Consider the following 17,798-nt stretch of genomic DNA (forward strand, 5'->3'; position numbering starts at 1 on the left):
ACTGCGTACTCTCGGTGTCCCGTTAAATGTACTCATGCCATAATCACTTGTGTTCTTTTATTGTTATTTATGTATATTCTTTTGTTTTTTTTTGCCATTAATAATAATGCTAATTTGTAACGCTCAAAATATTCACTCATCACAACTACTGTTCTGTAAGGGTGCACTTGAATAACATAGATTAAGCTGATGGCTTCTCCTCAGAAAGGGAGGGGAGGCGATGTAAGGGAGGCTGAGAGGTCCTCAAAATTAACTGTAAATAAACCGGGGGAAGGGTCAAAGGAAGTGTTACCGGCGCTGGCGATGCATGACGGATCAGAGGACTGGGCCGGCAACATGCAAGGTCAGGAACCCTGATTAGCTGCTCCGACAGCCACTCTGGGAAGCGTGAGAACATGTAGGGGTCAGGGGATTAGCCTGGGAATTCAAATGGAAAAGAGCAGGAAAGAAAAGATGGGGAAACTTGGACAGAGGTTCGAGGAGCTTCTAGAAGGTTCGAGAGAGAGGGAGAGTATATATGTAAGGGGTGTGAAGTGAGGATGTCAATAACAAAGAAAAGCAACGTATGGTGGAATGGAGTAGAAAGAAAATAGTGCAGTGCGGTGTTAAAGACTGTTGGACAAGTACCCCTCAAGGAACAAAAGTGTGGACCTCCTTTACACAAGCACACCATTACACACACATCATCACACCAACCTCACACACAAACTTGCCATCCACAGCATCACCAATATCAGAACACCCACAGCTACACACCCACAAATTTGCATCCAGAGCATTACATCCACGACATCACAGATGCACAACCCTGGCAACGCCTCACAGGGCTTGATCAGAAATGACAGAGCCGCTGTCCGCACAGATATATATACATAATGAGCCACAGCCATAATCATACGCTTTATATAATCATATATGAGTGAAAAGCATAGAGCGGTTGTCCATTGGTTAGTGCGCTATGCTAATAATCCGGTGACTCAAGTTTGATTCCTGGCCATGGCTATCAGTGGAAATATACGAGAACTGGTCCTGCCCTCCCCCTTTTCACTAACCAGCACTGACCTTGAATAACATGGTGCGGGGTGGCCTAGATCCACTGGTAGATTGAGAATGGCTGAAATTTATTCTGGCATGACCTCCCAGCAAAAATAAGGGTTTGCAGTCAGTGCTTAAATATCTCTCAAAGACCACAACATAATCTCATCTGAGACGCAGAGTGGCTGGTAATGCCAGTGCGCTTCCAAAAATGACCACAGCCCTTCACATGGGGAGGCAGAGCACTAAAAAACCAACAAAGCCAAACCTGCTGATAGTAATCTGTTCAGGATGTAAAACTCAAACTCCCAGATTTCCCAATCCACACTCGATAGTTGGGGGCTATAATTCTGAAAAACACAGCTTTTGGCCATTATTTCCTGCCAACATTGCAATATGTAAATTGTATCATCCGTGATTAAATCGCAATTAAATTTCCCTTCATCATAACAGTTTCAACATGCATTTATACACTCTTCCTACACAATCTTAATTTCACATTTGATGACTGTGATTGAAATATTTGCCAGTGATGCAAGGTTAGTGCGTAAATCAGCAGTTTTAATGACACATAACAACCATCACTGTTGAGCAGCTAACTTAATAACTTCTCTCATTCAGAGGGAAAAGTGGAAAAAAACAGCAATACATATATAAGGACAACACTTTAACACATGGTAAGGCTTTCATTTCAGAGTAAACATTGAAATGAATATACAGTAGTCCTTGTATTACAGTCTATTTTTAAATCCTTTATATTAAGTTCACTTGCTTGCGCGCTTACGACCGTGCAAATCTTTCGGTCGTTTTTTAACCCACTTCCCGTGATCCAATCGAGCTGACATTTTGCACACAGACTCGTTGTGTGTGACAATTTATTTTCGTGAAATTTTTTTTTCCTAAATTTTACACTTTTTAGGATTTTAAAAATTATATTTAATTACCAATTGCTTAATGGTGGAAGGCAATCATCTGACCCATAGGTGGCAGCCATCTCAAGCCAGAGGACGAGAGGACTCTAGCCGCCACGCATATAAAGGATTTATAGTGAAAAACTTAGTTTTTACGGGTTAATTTTTTATGAGTTGAGGTTACTCTGTTGGTTTAAGATAATGATCAGTTACTGAGAATAGGGTTTCCCCTTTTTTTCTGGCAACAAAACAGGTGTTAAGATGTTAAAACACCAAACTGAAACCTTTTATAAGGAATCATGTCTGCATTAACCACAATAATTGTGGTCAAAATGCAAACAAAAAACGTAGTCTGATAATATATGCATCGTCTTTGAAACTGATTGGTCCACACCAGATAAGTTACTATTTGGTGTTATAAAACTTGCCCATTTGCTCTAAAATCGATATCATAGACATGTGATTTAATCCACTGCATCATCTGTACAACATTTGTGTATAAGCCATTCCTTTGTCCACCACCACAGATTGGAGTAACTCCCCAGCTTACAACACCAATCTGTAAGAAAAGACTTGGATGAAATAAAAAAAAATTACAGTTGCAGAGCAGATGCCTAAAGGCACAAAACGTCAAACAGTTACAGTAACTTTATAAAAATGATACATAGAAATGAATGTGAAGATCACTCGTAGTTTTAATGGACTACAACATAGATATTCTGTCTCAATATGAATAACGTATCCTAAAACATGACAAATGAATGACAAATTGGTTTTATGCGTATTGCTCTCGATTTGAAAGTCTCAAAGACAATAAACAGCAGTCGAACCTGAATCCAACGCTCCGATCTTTTCACGATAAATGGTCCTCCAGAATCGCCTAGCAGGTAAAATAAAATATGAATTTGCTTGCTAAAAACATCACCAATACTAGAGCATGACGTGTGCAAAGATAATGATGGAAAAATAAGCGAGTATACTTGGTGTTTAACACCTTGCAGATGAATATGAAGGATACTGAATTGCAAAACTCGATTTATGTTGCAAAGCAAATTCCTACCCTTGTGTGATTGAATATAGCACGCTAGAGTGGAGTAAAACCAAATATTGCCAGAGCTGTTATACTCATCTATAACTTCTATTACAACCACCTCATTTCACATTGACACATTCGGCAAAGAGTACCCTCATTCCTAAATGCTGCCATCAGCTTGGATACCTCACCGTGAAGCCATACGGGCAATCTCAGAATCTGCAGCTCACGAGCTGTAAATCTCCAGCCCAGCATTATTTCGCTTTTCTTCCATCCTGACCTTATGCTAAGCGTTTGGTGAAGTTTGACAATGAACAAAATGGCTCATTAAATACACAACATTCCAAAAAGATATGCCTTTTTAACAACGTGACAATTTTTTTAAACGTCTCATCAAATGTATCACCATGGCTTTTAACATGGGCTAAATGCTCCCGATTTTCCAAACGTACATTGTTTGCGTATCAAAGAAGACAAACATGCATATGCAATGTGGTGGCACCGTGGTTCATGCACTATGCCACGACTAACAGTAGTGATGAGGTGATATCTTAACCAGTCGTGAGCATCCCTTAACCAACCTGCATTGACCATCATGAAGTATGGTAAAACTCTAGATGGGCAAAAGGTGTGGCTTCAGCAGTGAATTCATAGCAAGGGCTACACATGAAATTTTATATTATCTCATGACAGTCTCTGTGCAGGTGAGTCTGCTCTCTGCGCCCCCTACGTCTCATTTAGTTAAACTCCGCTAATTGAACATTCACGTTATTTTTTTAATTTTTTTATGTAAACCTTAAATCGGTGAACCAATTTCTACATAAAATCTTAATAATTCTATATGAATAATCAAAACTTAGACATCTGGAGACAGAATTGAAGTTAATGAATTGGGGAATACAGTAGCTGGGTTTGCTGTGACCCTCTCTCTCTCGGATTTGTTTATTCACTAAATGTATGAAAAATGACACTGCACATGAATCCATACCTTTACAGGCATCAGCTCCAGTACCACCAGCACACAGCATATTCTTTGTTATAAATGTTTTGAGTGTATCTGCGCTGAAAGGTCTATGGAATTTCACAAATTCTTCTAAACAAGCAGAGTTGTCCTGAGCAAAGAGAGTTTATGCTGAAGTATGATTATTAAAAGTAAAACCACAAAACACTAGATTTGGCATGTTTGATACAAGGCGACCTCTTTCAATACACACTCTGTTACATGTACCTGCGGCATTTATATTTAACACGAAAAAATACTGGGAAATAATGTATGATAATGTTTAAGTGAAAATATATTTCACACATTTTTACTCATTTATGACAATACATTTTTATTTTTATTCCAATAATGAAAAAAATAAAAGCACATGGATGCATTCTCAGTTTGCGGTTATTATGATTTAGAGGATGTGTATTCCTTACTTTAAGTTGAATGGTGGCCTGTTGAAGTTGTGTAGGTATTGCAGTTGCATTAACCATGCCAAACCCTGTAATGATTCCTTCTCCGTTTTCAGTCAATATTTGTTGAGCAGCTAAAAAACATTAATATGATCCGTAACATTACATGACACCACATTTCGATTTTAGCATGTTTACCGCAATGCAATACTGCACAGCACAACCACATTTCACAGTGCATCTACAAATACGCGTTTAATGCACATACTTGAAGCAAACACTGAATATCAATTCAACGGTAGAATTCTACATGCACAATGCAGTGTACATATCAATGGCGAACCTAGTGGTTACAATCACTAGCAGTCAACAGTCATGACAAATCCCGCAGTGTTGTCAATAGCAGCAATTATTATATAGTAAGTTATAACTGTTAGTCATAATCACAGTTCAATAATGATGTAATATTTGAGGTGCTATATCCCCCTGTCTTAGTTCCAAGTGGCCAGAGTTTCCATATTGGGCGATTATTTTCACAAACCCACACCGACCGGCATGGTGAAGTATACCCACGTATCTTTCGCCCAATGGCAGTGCAGCATGCAGCTCATTCCTAAGATACTTACAAGTTTGATTTCATCACCCATGATGGTGGCAGAATAAACCACTCACACAAAGATTGCACATGTTATCACGTTTTAAATGATTCAAATTGTTTGTACAATGAAACGACAATATTTGAAGTGGGCAAACTTTGTTTAACGTAATGACTGTAGGGGGGTGCGAAAGTTTAAGCTAATGCTATGGATTGCACAATGGGAAGGGCCTTAACAAGCGTTTACCAGACGCGGAATCATAATTTCTGAGTCCCTTAGGCCGCTGCTATTGGCTGAGCTCTGTACAGTATCGACCATGAGCTTTGTTTCAAACTTCCAATGCTTAGTTGCCAGGAGGCAATGGCGTTACCGTTGCGCTGCTATTGTCTGCGCCGTGCGCAATCTACCAGTGCTAAAACTGTACAGGGGCAACTACCGGTTCAGTAGCTGTAATATGATGAGGTCGAATGCTGGTAAGCCTAACAGTATGCTTATTTACTTATCTACCAGTTATGTATTATTTATTGGATATTTACTTTTGTTACTTATTTACTGTTTTAAGTTCACTCGTTTCCGGTTAGTTTGTTTTCTTTGAGCACGTTATGATTTTAATGTTAACAATTGATAGTGGAATGTATTACAAATGTAAACTTTGTATTAATATGATGGAATTAAACTGCGGTAACGACGTTAAAGATATGAATGCATGCGGGGTATATGGAGGTGTGGGCTATCTGAAATTTGTTTTACACAAAACGCAATTTTTTCGGGGTATATGCGTCTGCGGGTTATATGCGTCTGCGGGTTATATGCGTATGCGGGCTATATGCGGGAAAATCCGGTAATTTTAGAACATTAGGATTTTTAATCTCTCTGGGAATCAGACATGGAGTTGTAGGGTTCGAGGATTCATTGGAAAGTGTTGCCCAGCTTAAAATAAGGCTCTCAAAAACTGCACGTTCAGTCTATGCTCCAGCAACAGCTGCGATCAGGGATATTGCAGGTTACGGTGATCAAATGTGAAAGACGCATAGTAATACTTACTGTGTTTGTGGCAAAACTCTTCCCAGTCTTTCCAAACGGTTCCTTCTAATTTTAATATTTCAGCTGAATCTTTTGTGCATGGTAAGCAAACAGGCCTATGTAAGACAAACATGTAAAGAAAATGTGCATTGAGTTCACAAGTCACACATGTTATTACACGTGTATTGACATCGCGGACACCACTAGGATGTGGGTACAGTACCGGCTCTAGAGGGGCTCGGTGAGCGCTGATCGAAAGCGCTGGATGGCACCACGCTTGGCGTGCAGTGCTGGCCCCTACAGGATAGGGTGCGGGAGTGCCGGCCATGAAAATGGGGTTACTACGGGCTGTGGCACTCTGGTTGACCCCAGAGGACACGTGACCGGTTAAGTCCACACAAGGGCCCCAAGTGGGGGCTAGGGGTGGTCACGCGTCAGGGTCGAGATCTTTCTCGAGGATTCTGGAAGGTGGTCGTGGCCAAGGGTGGAGCCAGCCACGTCACAGAGGATATAAGCCGGGTCCCCCAGAGGGACCGGTGCTGTTGTTCATCCTGAAGAAACCTTCGTCTACGTCCTACAAGTCTCCGACATGTGGACCTGGACCTGAGCTGTTGGTCCTGGTCTGTTGTAACTAGTTACGTTGTATTTAAAGCTTTCGTGACTACAAGGATTAATCTTCTTGGTTCTTTCGGTAAAGTCACGTAGAAGGAAAATAATAAAAATAAAACATAATAAAATAATTCTCACGACGTTTTCAGGTGGAGAACAGGTCTGTCGAGAAGGCAGAGTCGTGATAATTATTTTATTATGCTTTATTTTTATTATTTTATTATTTTCCTTCTACGTGACTTTACCGAAAGAACCAAGAAGATATTTACGTTGTAATTAGTGTAGTTAGCCTGGTGGTCACCACCATAGGTTGTTATTCTGTGAAGGGGCAGTTACCCCATGTGTTGGTGTTAAATAAATGTGCTGCCTCCAAGAATACGTCTGCGACTCCGATGAACTCACTACACATGTTAACGTATACACAAGTATAGTGCCTAGAGGACCAAACAATTGTTTTGTGTATTAAATCACTGTTAGTACCAATAGTTGAATATAACCAAGGTACAAAGCTTTACACATGTACTCCTTGCATGATCGGTGCATATATTGTTTAAATACTTATGTAGTGATATGGAATGGGTCACTACGGAGCATGGCGCCAGTTGCTGGCAGAAAAGCGGATCTGTAGTTGCTTCAGCCCTGTGTCAGCAGGGCATGTGTTAAGCCAGAGAGAGAGATGTATGGCAAAGGTGATAGAGGAGGCACGTGAGGTAATCTGGGAACCCGCGAGTAGGTTCTAGAAGGGGGGCGTGGCCTGGGGCGGAGCAAGACCAAGCTAAGAGGATAAAAGGGGACCCCGAGCGAAGGCTCGGGGCTGTTGCTTGGAGTGGAATCCCGTCAGGCTGCTGGAGTCTTCGCCACCGTCTTCACCTTCTCGGCGTTGGCAGTCAGGCAGTCTGTTAGCTGTCCTGACTGAAAATGTAGTTACCCTTTGTATCCTGTGAAGGCTATAATAAAGAGTGCCTCCTACTCCAAGTGTCTCTGAGTGTATCACTACATTTGGAATAAGTGTTCTGTTGGTGCCACAATTTGCCTCATGTAAACTCCCACTCGACGAGTTTACAGATATCAGTGGGGAGGCACAGCTGGTTGCATTTGTACGATTCAGGGACATTGACGATATTTGTGAGCATATACTCTTTTGCAAGAGCTTAAAGAGGAATACAACTGGAGGACATTTTTAACGGTGTTGACCACTTTTTCTCTGAACATGGTTTGAACTAAAATTTCTGCACCTATGGTTGTACCAACGCAGCTGTGTCAATGACTGTGTAGATGAAAGGACTCATAACACGGATTAGGAAAGAAAATCCTGATGTGCAGTGGACCCACTGCATCATACGTAGGGAAGCATTGGCCTCGAAAGAATTAGTTCTGAGTTGCATGCAGTATTAAATGATGCTGTTAAAGTAATAAACTTCATTAAGTCAAGACCACTAAATGTTTGAATGTTTTTCAAACCGTGCGAAAACATGGGATCTGAACACAAGCAACTATTGCTTCACAAAAAGATTCGATGGCTGTCGAGAGGGAGAATACCTTTCTGTCAGAGCATAAATCTCCATTCGCCACCATGCACGAAAACACTGAATGGCTAGCAGAACTAACCTATCTTGCAGATGTATTCAATAAGCTGAATCTGCCCCGGCAAAGGAACGCTACTCATATTCCACATTTGTATGACGTTGGTACTTTCATCAAGAAAACAGAATTCTGGAAGAGGATATGTGCAGCTGGGGATTTTACTTGCTTCCCTTCCAATGAGCAGTTTGAGAGAGCTCAAATTAAGCCAATAATATAGGGACATTTGGCCAACTTGACTTGGGATTTCAAGTCATACTGCGCTTACATTAAGTAGAGATCTCCTGGGTTGTACTGGGTGCGAAATCCATTTATTTTGCCAGAAAACAACAAAAGTTACATTTCTGCAAGTCTCAGGAAACACTTTTGGAAGTGTCCTCAGACCCGTGGCCTGCAGATGAGGTTTGATGGCTCAACACTTTCACAGTTTTAGTTCAGGAATACTCTGATTTAGAGAAGAATGCTTTGAATCAGCTGCTCCCTCTTGGATCAACCTACCTGTACGAAGCATCTTTTGCTGCAATGACCCAGATCAAGACAAAGCAGAGAAACAAATTGAGCTTGAAAAAAACGTAATCACTGCAGTAGCCTCACTGCCCCCCCCCACCCCCCGGATGACACAGCTCATCAGTGAAAGACAAGGCCAAGTTTTCCATTGAATTGTAAGTCCTTTTTGTGTGAAAACCCCCTACTGGCCTTAGACTGTATCATTCATTGTGCTTAATATGCTTACATTATTCATGTTTTTTCCTCAGATATTTATTTATCAGAACCATGTTAGGTGAAGCAAGGGGGGTACTCGGTTTTCAACTGAATCATTATTGAGTCTCGTACATTTGTAGTGACTGTGATTGTCAGTGTGTGTTGCCGGGCTTACGAAGCCATGGTGGATAATGTGATGACATGATGTATAGCCCGCTTACGGGGTGTCATACCAGCCCTAGCGGGGCTTGGGTGAGCGCTGGTCAGCGCGGAGGCACCACGTACGGTGTGCGGTGCGGGCTCCCGGTGAGGGAGCGAGAGGGAGCGTCAAACAGCCAGGGTTACGTTGGGGCATGATACGCTAGTTGACCTGCTGACATGTGACTGGATGATATTGGAGGGGGGCAACTGGTGGACGGGGCCGCTGGGCGGTCACGTGCTCTAAAAGAGCTCTCAGGAGTCTTCGAGAAAGAGCTCGAGAAATCTGGAAGGTGGGCGGGGCGAAGGGCGGAGCCAGCCCCAGCCCAGGGGGATATAATGGGGGCCCGTGAGGAGTTCGGGGTTCTTCGTGTGTTGGTGTGAAGAAGATCCACGTCAGGGAGAAAAAGCCACGCGGTCCGGGACCCAGCTTGTGGTCCGGGCCGGGATAGCGAACCGTGTCTAGTTCTGCCGTAGCATGGTTAGATGGGCATTCAAGACCCGAGTATAGATTGTGTGATGTGTTAAAGTTACGTAATAAATAGTGTTGCTCCCAAGATAATGTCTGCGAATCAGTTGTACTCAGTACAACTGGTGTCGGAAGTGGCCAACTTGCTAGACTGTAGCTAGCGGTAGACGAGTCATGTCTACGCATCGCAGAGTTCGTGCACTTGCGTCGGACGACGAAGAGGAGTTGATTCTGCCCACGGCCGCCGAGGAAGGAGCGGAGACGCTGCTCGCAGAGCAGGGTGCAGTCGGGGCGCGGAGCGCCTCTCCTTCATTGGAGGAGCTCGTCAGGGACGCGCACGGCCGTCTTGCTGACCTCCAAGCTGCGTTCTTCTTCCTCGTCGAGATGCGGTCCCTACCCTCGACGGCGAAGGAGGGGGCGGTGGAGCTGTCCGGACGCGGCGACTCGGCCGCCATTTTGCCGCCGGCGGGGAGCGCTGAGCCCGCCAAGTTTGAAGTGGGGACGTCTCCGTCGATCGACGTCCAGTCGCTCCGCCGTCGGCTACCCTTGTTGCTGCCAGCGGTGATTGGGTGGCATTTTAGCGGCGATTTCTCACGAATGCTGACTTGATGGGATGGTCGTAGGTGGACGCACTGAAGGCACTGCCCGCTGCCCTCAACGATGATGCTTTGGCGGCTTTCCTCGCCATCCCGCTGTTCGAGCCTCCGCTGAACACCCGTCAGAGGTTCGCCGTGAGGCAGAAAAGGGATGGTGAGTCAGCTCTCGCCTTCAGAAGTGTGCTTTTGGTGCTAGCGAAGGCCGCGTTCCCGAAAATGGGTCACGATGGCCTTGACGCCTTGGTCCTCGAGAAGATGTTGGGACTCGCCAAGGATCTCCATACTGTGCTTCCCGCCGAGGACAGGTAGGTGTCTTCGCTCAAGATCGCCAGGTTCATTCAGGCGCAGCAAATCCTTCAATGTGACAGGGTGTTGGTGGCACGGAAAACGTGGAGCCCGAGGCCCACGCGGACGAGGAGCCTGGTTTCGCATGCTCGATGCATCAGCGGAGCGATGATCATTGGGGTGATGGAGATCGGCAGCGGGACGACTGGCGGCGGGTGAGGTCTGCTTCATCCCAGTCCAGTGGGAGATGGGTCACCTGCTACAACTGCGACCTGCCAGGGCACGTCCAATCGGGCTGCAGGGTTCCTCGACGGCGGGCCCCGGGACGTCCGCCGTCCTACGACTCCCTGCTCTCTAAGGCGAATCATGGCGCGCCTCACACTCGGCCCCGGGGTTCACTTCACCCATCGGGGCGGTCCGATTTGCGTCGGGGTCGCGCGCGGTTTTGGGGGGAGTCAGTGCATGTTCGCGACGCGCGGCCGCTCCGACCAGATCAGTGGTCGGAGCTGGCTCATCGCTTGGTCGCAGCGACCGCGGGGTCATCGGCCGTGCTTGGGTTCGTTGAGGGGGTTGAAGTTCGCATGCTTGTTGACACCGGCGCCTCTTCAACCATTATTTCCAAACTAATTTACAACATTTTGCCCCCCCGGTGTCGGGTTTTGGAGCCAGTGGATGCTCCATGTTTCGCCGCCAACGGCGGATCGTTGGGAATAATCGGTCGGATTTCCATTGTGTTGCGCATTGTCAATGTCTCATTGTCGGGCCATGTTTTGGTATCTACGGCCCTGGCTGTCCCGTGCTTGCTGGGGACTGATTTTCTCGGCAAAATGCCGCTGATGATTTGTATCGACCAGGGCTGTTTGGAATTGTCGTCGGGACGGCGTATGGCATTTCTTCTATTTCCAACCCGTATGTATTCTGCTAATGATATAGTGCAAGTACTTGCGTGCCGAATGGTGCGGATTCCACCAGGCGCACAAATGTTGGTGCCCTTCGATTGCCTAAACCACTCGATGTGCGCACTGTGGGGGACGGTATTGTGTTGGGTCCCTCGAATAAGCTTAGTCAGGGGATGTCGCTCGTAGTGGCTCAGACACAGGTTTCCTGGGAAGGTTCTGTGATTGCTCACACGTCTCCGTCGTGTTCGGAGACGGATGTCGTGGGGAATGTCGGGGTCAGCGTTCGGTCTCGCGGACCTCCGCTTGTGGATGAGGCATGGATGGACAAGCTGTGCTTGGAATGCGGCGATTTATCCGGGGGGCAAATGGGGAAGCTGAGAGCGCTCCTGCGGGAGTTTTCGGACATTTTTAGTAAAAGTAAATTTTATATAGGTCGCACGTCTCTGTTGAGCCATCATTGACACGGGGAATGCCGCCCCCATTCGGCAGAATCCTTTACCGCCTGAGTCCAGCCGAAAAGGAACATGTCTGTGCGGCGGTAGATGAAATGTTGGCCGCGGATATCATTTCGCCGTCCACCAGTCCGTGGGGTGCTCCGATCGTCCTTATTAAGAAGCAAAACTACAGTCTGCCTTTTTGTGTCGATTTCCGAAAACTTAACAAAGTTTCTGTCGCGGATGCATACCCCCTGCCTCATATGGACGATTCGTTGGATGCTCTGGCGGGCACGTGGTTCTTTACCACCCTTGACCTTTTGTTGGGTTTTTGGCAGTTGCCGCTTGACGAGGCCTCAAGGCCCAAGATGGCTTTTCGAACACTGCAAGGGTTGTTCGAGTTTAAATGGCTCCTGATGGGGCTCCATTCCGTGCCGGCCACTTTTTAGAGGTTGATGGAATTGGTTTTGGTGGGCCTTCAGTGGGATTCGTGCCTAATCTACTTGGATGACGTCATCGTTTTCGGCCGCACGTTCGATGAGCATTTGGATCGCCTGCGGGTTGTTTTTATTAAGATGCGTGCGGCCGACTTAAAATTCAAGCCCCAAAAATGTCATCTGCTTCAAAAATCTGTTTGATATTTGGGCCACATAGTCAGCAAATCGGGTATTGCAACGGACCCTGAGAAAACTGCTTGCGTTTGGACGTGACCGACCCCCACCTCAGCCAGCGAGGTGCGCAGTTTTATCGGATTTGCCTCTTATTATCGCCAATTTGTCGCTGGGTTCGTGTCTATAGCTAAACCTCTCCACACCCTGACAGCAAAGGCCGAAAAATGTAATTGGGGGGAGGAGAAGGCTGCGTTCCGCTCTATTCGCGATGGGCTGGTTAACGCCCCTCCCCTGCGTTATCCCGACTTGTCGTTGCCATTCATTTTGGATACAGATGCCAGTAATACCGGTATTGGTGCGGTGTTATCCCAAGTTGCGTATGGCAGCAGGGTGTTGTCGCTGGCTGAGCAGCGGTACTGCGTAACGCGCCGGGAACTGTTGGCCATTGAGGTTTTTGTACAACAATATTGGCCATACTTGTACGGGCGACACTTCAAAGTGCGCTCCGATCACGTGGCGCTCCAATACGTGCTGCATGTGGACCAGCCCTCCGGTCAATTGTCACGCTGGCTTGAAATCCTGCAGGATTTTTCATTCAATGTCACATATCGTAAGGGTTCTCGCCATATGAACGCCGCTGCCCTATCGCGATTGCCAGCGCCCGGAGAGTGCGCTTGTTTTTCTGATTCGGGTCGTTGTCGACCGACCGGCTCGACCTCCCACTCCCCTCTCGGTGGGTCAGCCACGGACGTGATGGGGGGGACGGGCGACGTCCTTGTTGCACGGGCGACGTCCTTGTTGCACGGGATGCAACTTTGAGGCTGGACTATGAGGCATGGGGATGCCGGCAAGCGGAGGACACGTCCCTCCTTAAGTTGCGCCAGCGTGTCAGGGAGACCGCCGATGGTACGGCTCCACGGGGTGTTAACTGGTTTGTGCTGCGGGGAGGATTGCTCGTACTGGGACGGAGGATTGCGCTGGTATGCTATTGTTGTCCCTACCGCCCTGCGTGGCAAGGTTGTATGGGCTGTGCATAAACGGCTGTTGCACCTCGGAGTGCAGAAGACGCTGGCCGCTCTTAAATTGGATTTTTATTGGCCGGCCATGGCCTCCGATGTTGAGGATCTACTTAAAGGCTGCATGCAATGTGCCCGGCGGAAGCCGCTGGCGAGATCCTGTTGTCCTCCAATGCAATCCATCCAGGTGTCACGGGTAAATTAAATTGTTGCCCTCGATATTCTCGGGCCATTTCCCGCTTCCGCGCTTGGAAACAAATACTTACTTGTGGGCTTTGAGTATTTCTCACGCTGGCCTATGGCTTGGCCGCTCCCTAATCAATCGGCTGTGGCCATCACCGAGGCGTTCCTTAATGTCTATGTTCTGGATAAGGGTGCCCCTGAGCGCCTCTTGACGATCAGGGCAAAAAAATTTCCTCCAAGCTGCTGCGTGAGGTTTGCGATCTGCTGGGGACAAAAAAGGTACGCACGTCGCTGTACCACCCGCAAACGGATGGCATGGTCAAACGCCTACACCGGACTCTGACCTCCATGTTGAGTCACTTGGTCAGCGAGTCACAGGTCAATTGGGATTTGCATATTTTTGCGGTTCTTGCTGCTTATAGGATGACCCCTCACACGTCCACCGGCTACTCTTCCTTTTTTTTGATGTATGGGAGAGAGTATGATCCTCCCATCGATGCCCAATTACAGGCCGCGCCCGCCCCAATTACAGGCCACACCTGCCTCGAATGTGTCCAAAATTTTTGACTCGATTCGGTTGACAATCGGAAAACTTTACGAAGCGCGGGAAGCTGCCAGTATTAACTCTCGGGCCAGGCAGCTGGCCAACGAGCGGCTCAAAGGTGCCCGTGTCTCCCTGTGCGATTGTTCGCCGGAGGACAGGTGCCAGTGGGCACATCTCCTAAATTGCTGCGACCTTGGAGAGGGCTGGTTGATGTGGTTCAGGTTGTGCGGCCGCAGTGTGTCCAGGTTCGGTTTGGTAAGCGGAGCTGGTATATGCACCCCTCTTGCCCTAAGCCGTTTATCACATCGTGTGAGTTTGTCTCATCTCCATATCGAAGGGGCCGAGTGTCGGGTGTGCCCGACGACCTGGGGCGTGCGTCTGCCGTCGTAGGTCCTCAGGAGAGTGTTTCAGTTCTGCCCCTAGGCACCTCGCGACTGATGCCTCGCACGCGGCCGCTCGTGTCAGCCTCACGTGCTCGGAGCGCCGAGGACCCGATGACCTGGCCTACTGCTCTTCGTGAGTATCAGGCTTCGTCGGGTCGATTTCTTGTTCCTCCCGGCCCTCCCAGGACACTCGCCCCCAACCTGTCTGGAGGACCGGCGTCACGGACTCGTTCAAAGACTCGATTCGCGTGATCCCCGCGCATTGCACACTCCCACACCGTCATGGGCTGTTGCGCACGCGTGCGTCGTGGCGGGTATTTGGCTGATTCTGCTCGCCACCGAGCTCACGGGCATTGTTACACGTTGTGGGTGGGAGATGTTGATTGTGGGGATCTCGTATGGCACGATTATTGGTTCGTTTTTTTTTCCCGCGTGTAATTTATTACGTTGTTATGTTTGTTTGAGCGCACTTGTGGTTATGTTCTGTATGATTATATGTCGGTTGCTTACTTGGGGGGGGAGTTGGCAGCCGGGACGGCTGGAAACTACGGAGGGGGGGGGGGTGATGTAGTGACTGTGATTGTCACTGTGTGGTGCCGGGCTTACGAAGCCATGGTGGATAATGTGATGACATTATGTATAGCCCGCTTACTGGGCGTCATACCAGCCCTAGCGGGGCTTGGGTGAGCGCTGGTCAGCGCGGAGGCACCACGTACGGTGTGCGTTGCGGGCTCCCGGTGAGGGAGCGAGAGGGAGCGTCAGCCAGCCAGGGTTACGTTGGGGCATGATACGCTAGTTGACCTGCTGACACGTGACTGGATGATATTGGAGGGGGGCCACTGGTGGACGGGGCCGCTGGGCGGTCACGTGATCTAAAAGAGCTCTCAGGAGTCTTCGAGAAAGAGCTCGAGAGATCTGGAAGGTGGGCAGGGCGAAGGGTGGAGCCAGCCCCAGCCCAGGGGGATATAATGGGGGCCTGTGAGGAGCTCGGGGTTCTTCGTGTGTTGGTGTGAAGAAGATCCACGTCGGGCAGAAGCCTCTAGCCACACGGTCCGGGAACCAGCTTGTGGTCCAGGCCGGGATAGTGAACCGTGTCTAGTTCTGCTGTAGCGTGGTTAGATGGGCATTTGAGGCCCGAGTGTAGATTCTGTGATGTTGTGTTAAAGTTACGTAATAAATAGTGTTGCTCCCAAGATAACGTCTGCGACTCAGTTGGACTCATTATACATTGTTCTATGCTCTGCACCTCCATGCTCTCTGGTACGTTGTGAAGGGTCTGCTGCACTCCAACCAGCCATCACCTAGTTCACAAGGTCGTTGCACAGCACTTGCAACGTTCTTCACCAATAAAATAGTGATGATCAGCATGGCAGTTTCTAACTTGAAGGCAGTTTCTAACTTGAAGGCAACTTATTATCCCGGTCTGCATCTGAGTTTGATCAACCTGGAACCAATGCAAAACTAAAGACCCTGGCACCAACATCGGTGGCAGAGATGTAGATCTTCATCGCATGGCTGCAAAATAAGAGATTGCCATTTGACTACATCCACATGTAGATTTTCAAATCATACTCGGGCGTGTTTACACTGGTGATTCTCCACATGGCAAATCTTTTGATCGACGAGGGCTGTTTCTCAGACTGGTTTAAAATGGTGCAGGTAACACAACTCCTGAAAAAAGTTGGCTTGAGCCATCGTGACCCTAAACACTATTGTCCAATCTTAAACCTGAGTACAATTTCAAAGGTCATAGAGCACCTGTGGCATAAGCGGTTAATTCCCCACATAACTGCGTAAGGCAGATTCAACCCTTTGTAGTTGGTGTACCGGGAGTTCCACAGCACTGAGGCCGCTGTACTAAAACTCACTGATGACATCTACAAGATCATGGATGACTGGTGCACCCCAGTGTTGGTTGGTCTCCATCTCTCAGCTGTTTTCTACACCGTCAACCATGAGATACTCATCGGGTGGCTAAGGCCATGGTTCGGTGTATTGGGCATGGCACTAGGGTAGATTGAGTCATACCTACATGGTCGATCAAAGTTCATCAAGCTGGGTGACGAAGTCATCGCCTTTCCTGTGCCTAGTTGGCAAGGCATTGGGGTCCATCCTTGGGTCCTTCCTACTTTCAACATATATCTCTCCGATCGCCGAAGTCATCTCATCATATGACATCAAGTTCCATCAATATGCTGATGATACATAATTGTACACCGCAGTGAAATCAAAGTTATATATAGAGATCCTTGGTAACCTTAAAGATTGCACACGAGCGGTGCACATGTGGTTTTCACGAAATGAAATCCTGCCTGACCCTCAGGCTCAGGCAAAAACACTTGTGGGAGGATCAGGTTTGGCAGTAACAGACTCCAGGATTCAGTTTTCTACTCATATAAATAACCTTGACACCATACCTGACCAGAATATGTTGTTTGATCACCAAGTGCAAAATATAGTCAGATCCTGCAATTTTCATATCAGTCCTCGACAGCACATTCGACCACTATTAAGTCGTGCCATAGCCAATACGGTTGCATGTAGTGTAGTATCGACAATGCTCAATTATTGCAACTCACTACTCTATGGACGTCTTGGAAAATAATATTACCAAGCTGCAGCATGTATAACATTATCTGGCATGTGTCCTGGCATGTGTCCTGACAGGTACTGCAAGATCCGACCATGTCCGTCCAGTGCTCGCCGAACTGCATTGGCTTTCGGTTGCCAAACAATTACATTGAGGTCGTACTTATTCCATACAAAGTGCTTGCCACAAAAAAAACACAATACCTTGCTGATCTCAGGAGCATAAACCATCATGTACACTGGTTATCCTCGCAGGGGCTTTTGGCTGGCCACTGAACAAAGATAGCCACTGAATTGTGTTTTTTCAGATGCAGTTCTGCTGCCATCAGGAATGCTGCTGCTTCCAATATTAGGCATCCACTGGAGCTATGCACTTTTAAATCATGATTGAAAACTCTTCTCTTTAGAACTGCTTTTTGTGTTTAGTTTGTTGTCCTTTCTCCGCACCTCCAATTACCATGGCTGGCTACGTACAGTGCAAAGTTCAACATACATGGTGAGCAGGTCTGGCTTGACATTCTTTGGTGTCCTTGTTGGCAACTCCATCATGGCATAACCTTCTGCAGCGGGGGCTTTCAGCTATGCAAGTCATCCTAGAATTGCCTGCTCGTAATTTTGCATGTTTGGGTTACCAAAAATACTCTGCACCATTCAGAGCGCAGTAAAAGATAACCATTTGTTGACCCAAAGAGAAGTTTAT

General features: G+C 47.2%; 1 protein-coding gene across 2 annotated transcripts in view; it reads right to left on the reverse strand.

Moving 5' to 3' along the window:
* Positions 1-890: 890 nt before the first annotated feature.
* The window catches only part of LOC144722564 (complement factor B-like), a 76,480-nt gene continuing 59,572 nt past the window's right edge, over positions 891-17,798 (reverse strand). For both annotated transcript variants that reach the window (XM_078600735.1, XM_078600734.1), the window contains 5 exons: positions 6,021-6,115; positions 4,405-4,514; positions 3,968-4,091; positions 2,777-2,826; positions 891-2,505 (listed from right to left, as the gene is read on the reverse strand). In XM_078600735.1, the coding sequence (XP_078456861.1) occupies positions 2,362-2,505; positions 2,777-2,826; positions 3,968-4,091; positions 4,405-4,514; positions 6,021-6,115 (523 nt within the window). In that variant the 3' untranslated portion in view covers positions 891-2,361. The remainder of the gene's footprint in view (positions 2,506-2,776; positions 2,827-3,967; positions 4,092-4,404; positions 4,515-6,020; positions 6,116-17,798) is intronic.

The sequence above is a fragment of the Lampetra planeri genome, chromosome 15 (genome assembly GCF_965212315.1).
Source record: "Lampetra planeri chromosome 15, kcLamPlan1.2.h2, whole genome shotgun sequence".
In the NCBI taxonomy this organism is placed as follows: domain Eukaryota; kingdom Metazoa; phylum Chordata; class Hyperoartia; order Petromyzontiformes; family Petromyzontidae; genus Lampetra; species Lampetra planeri.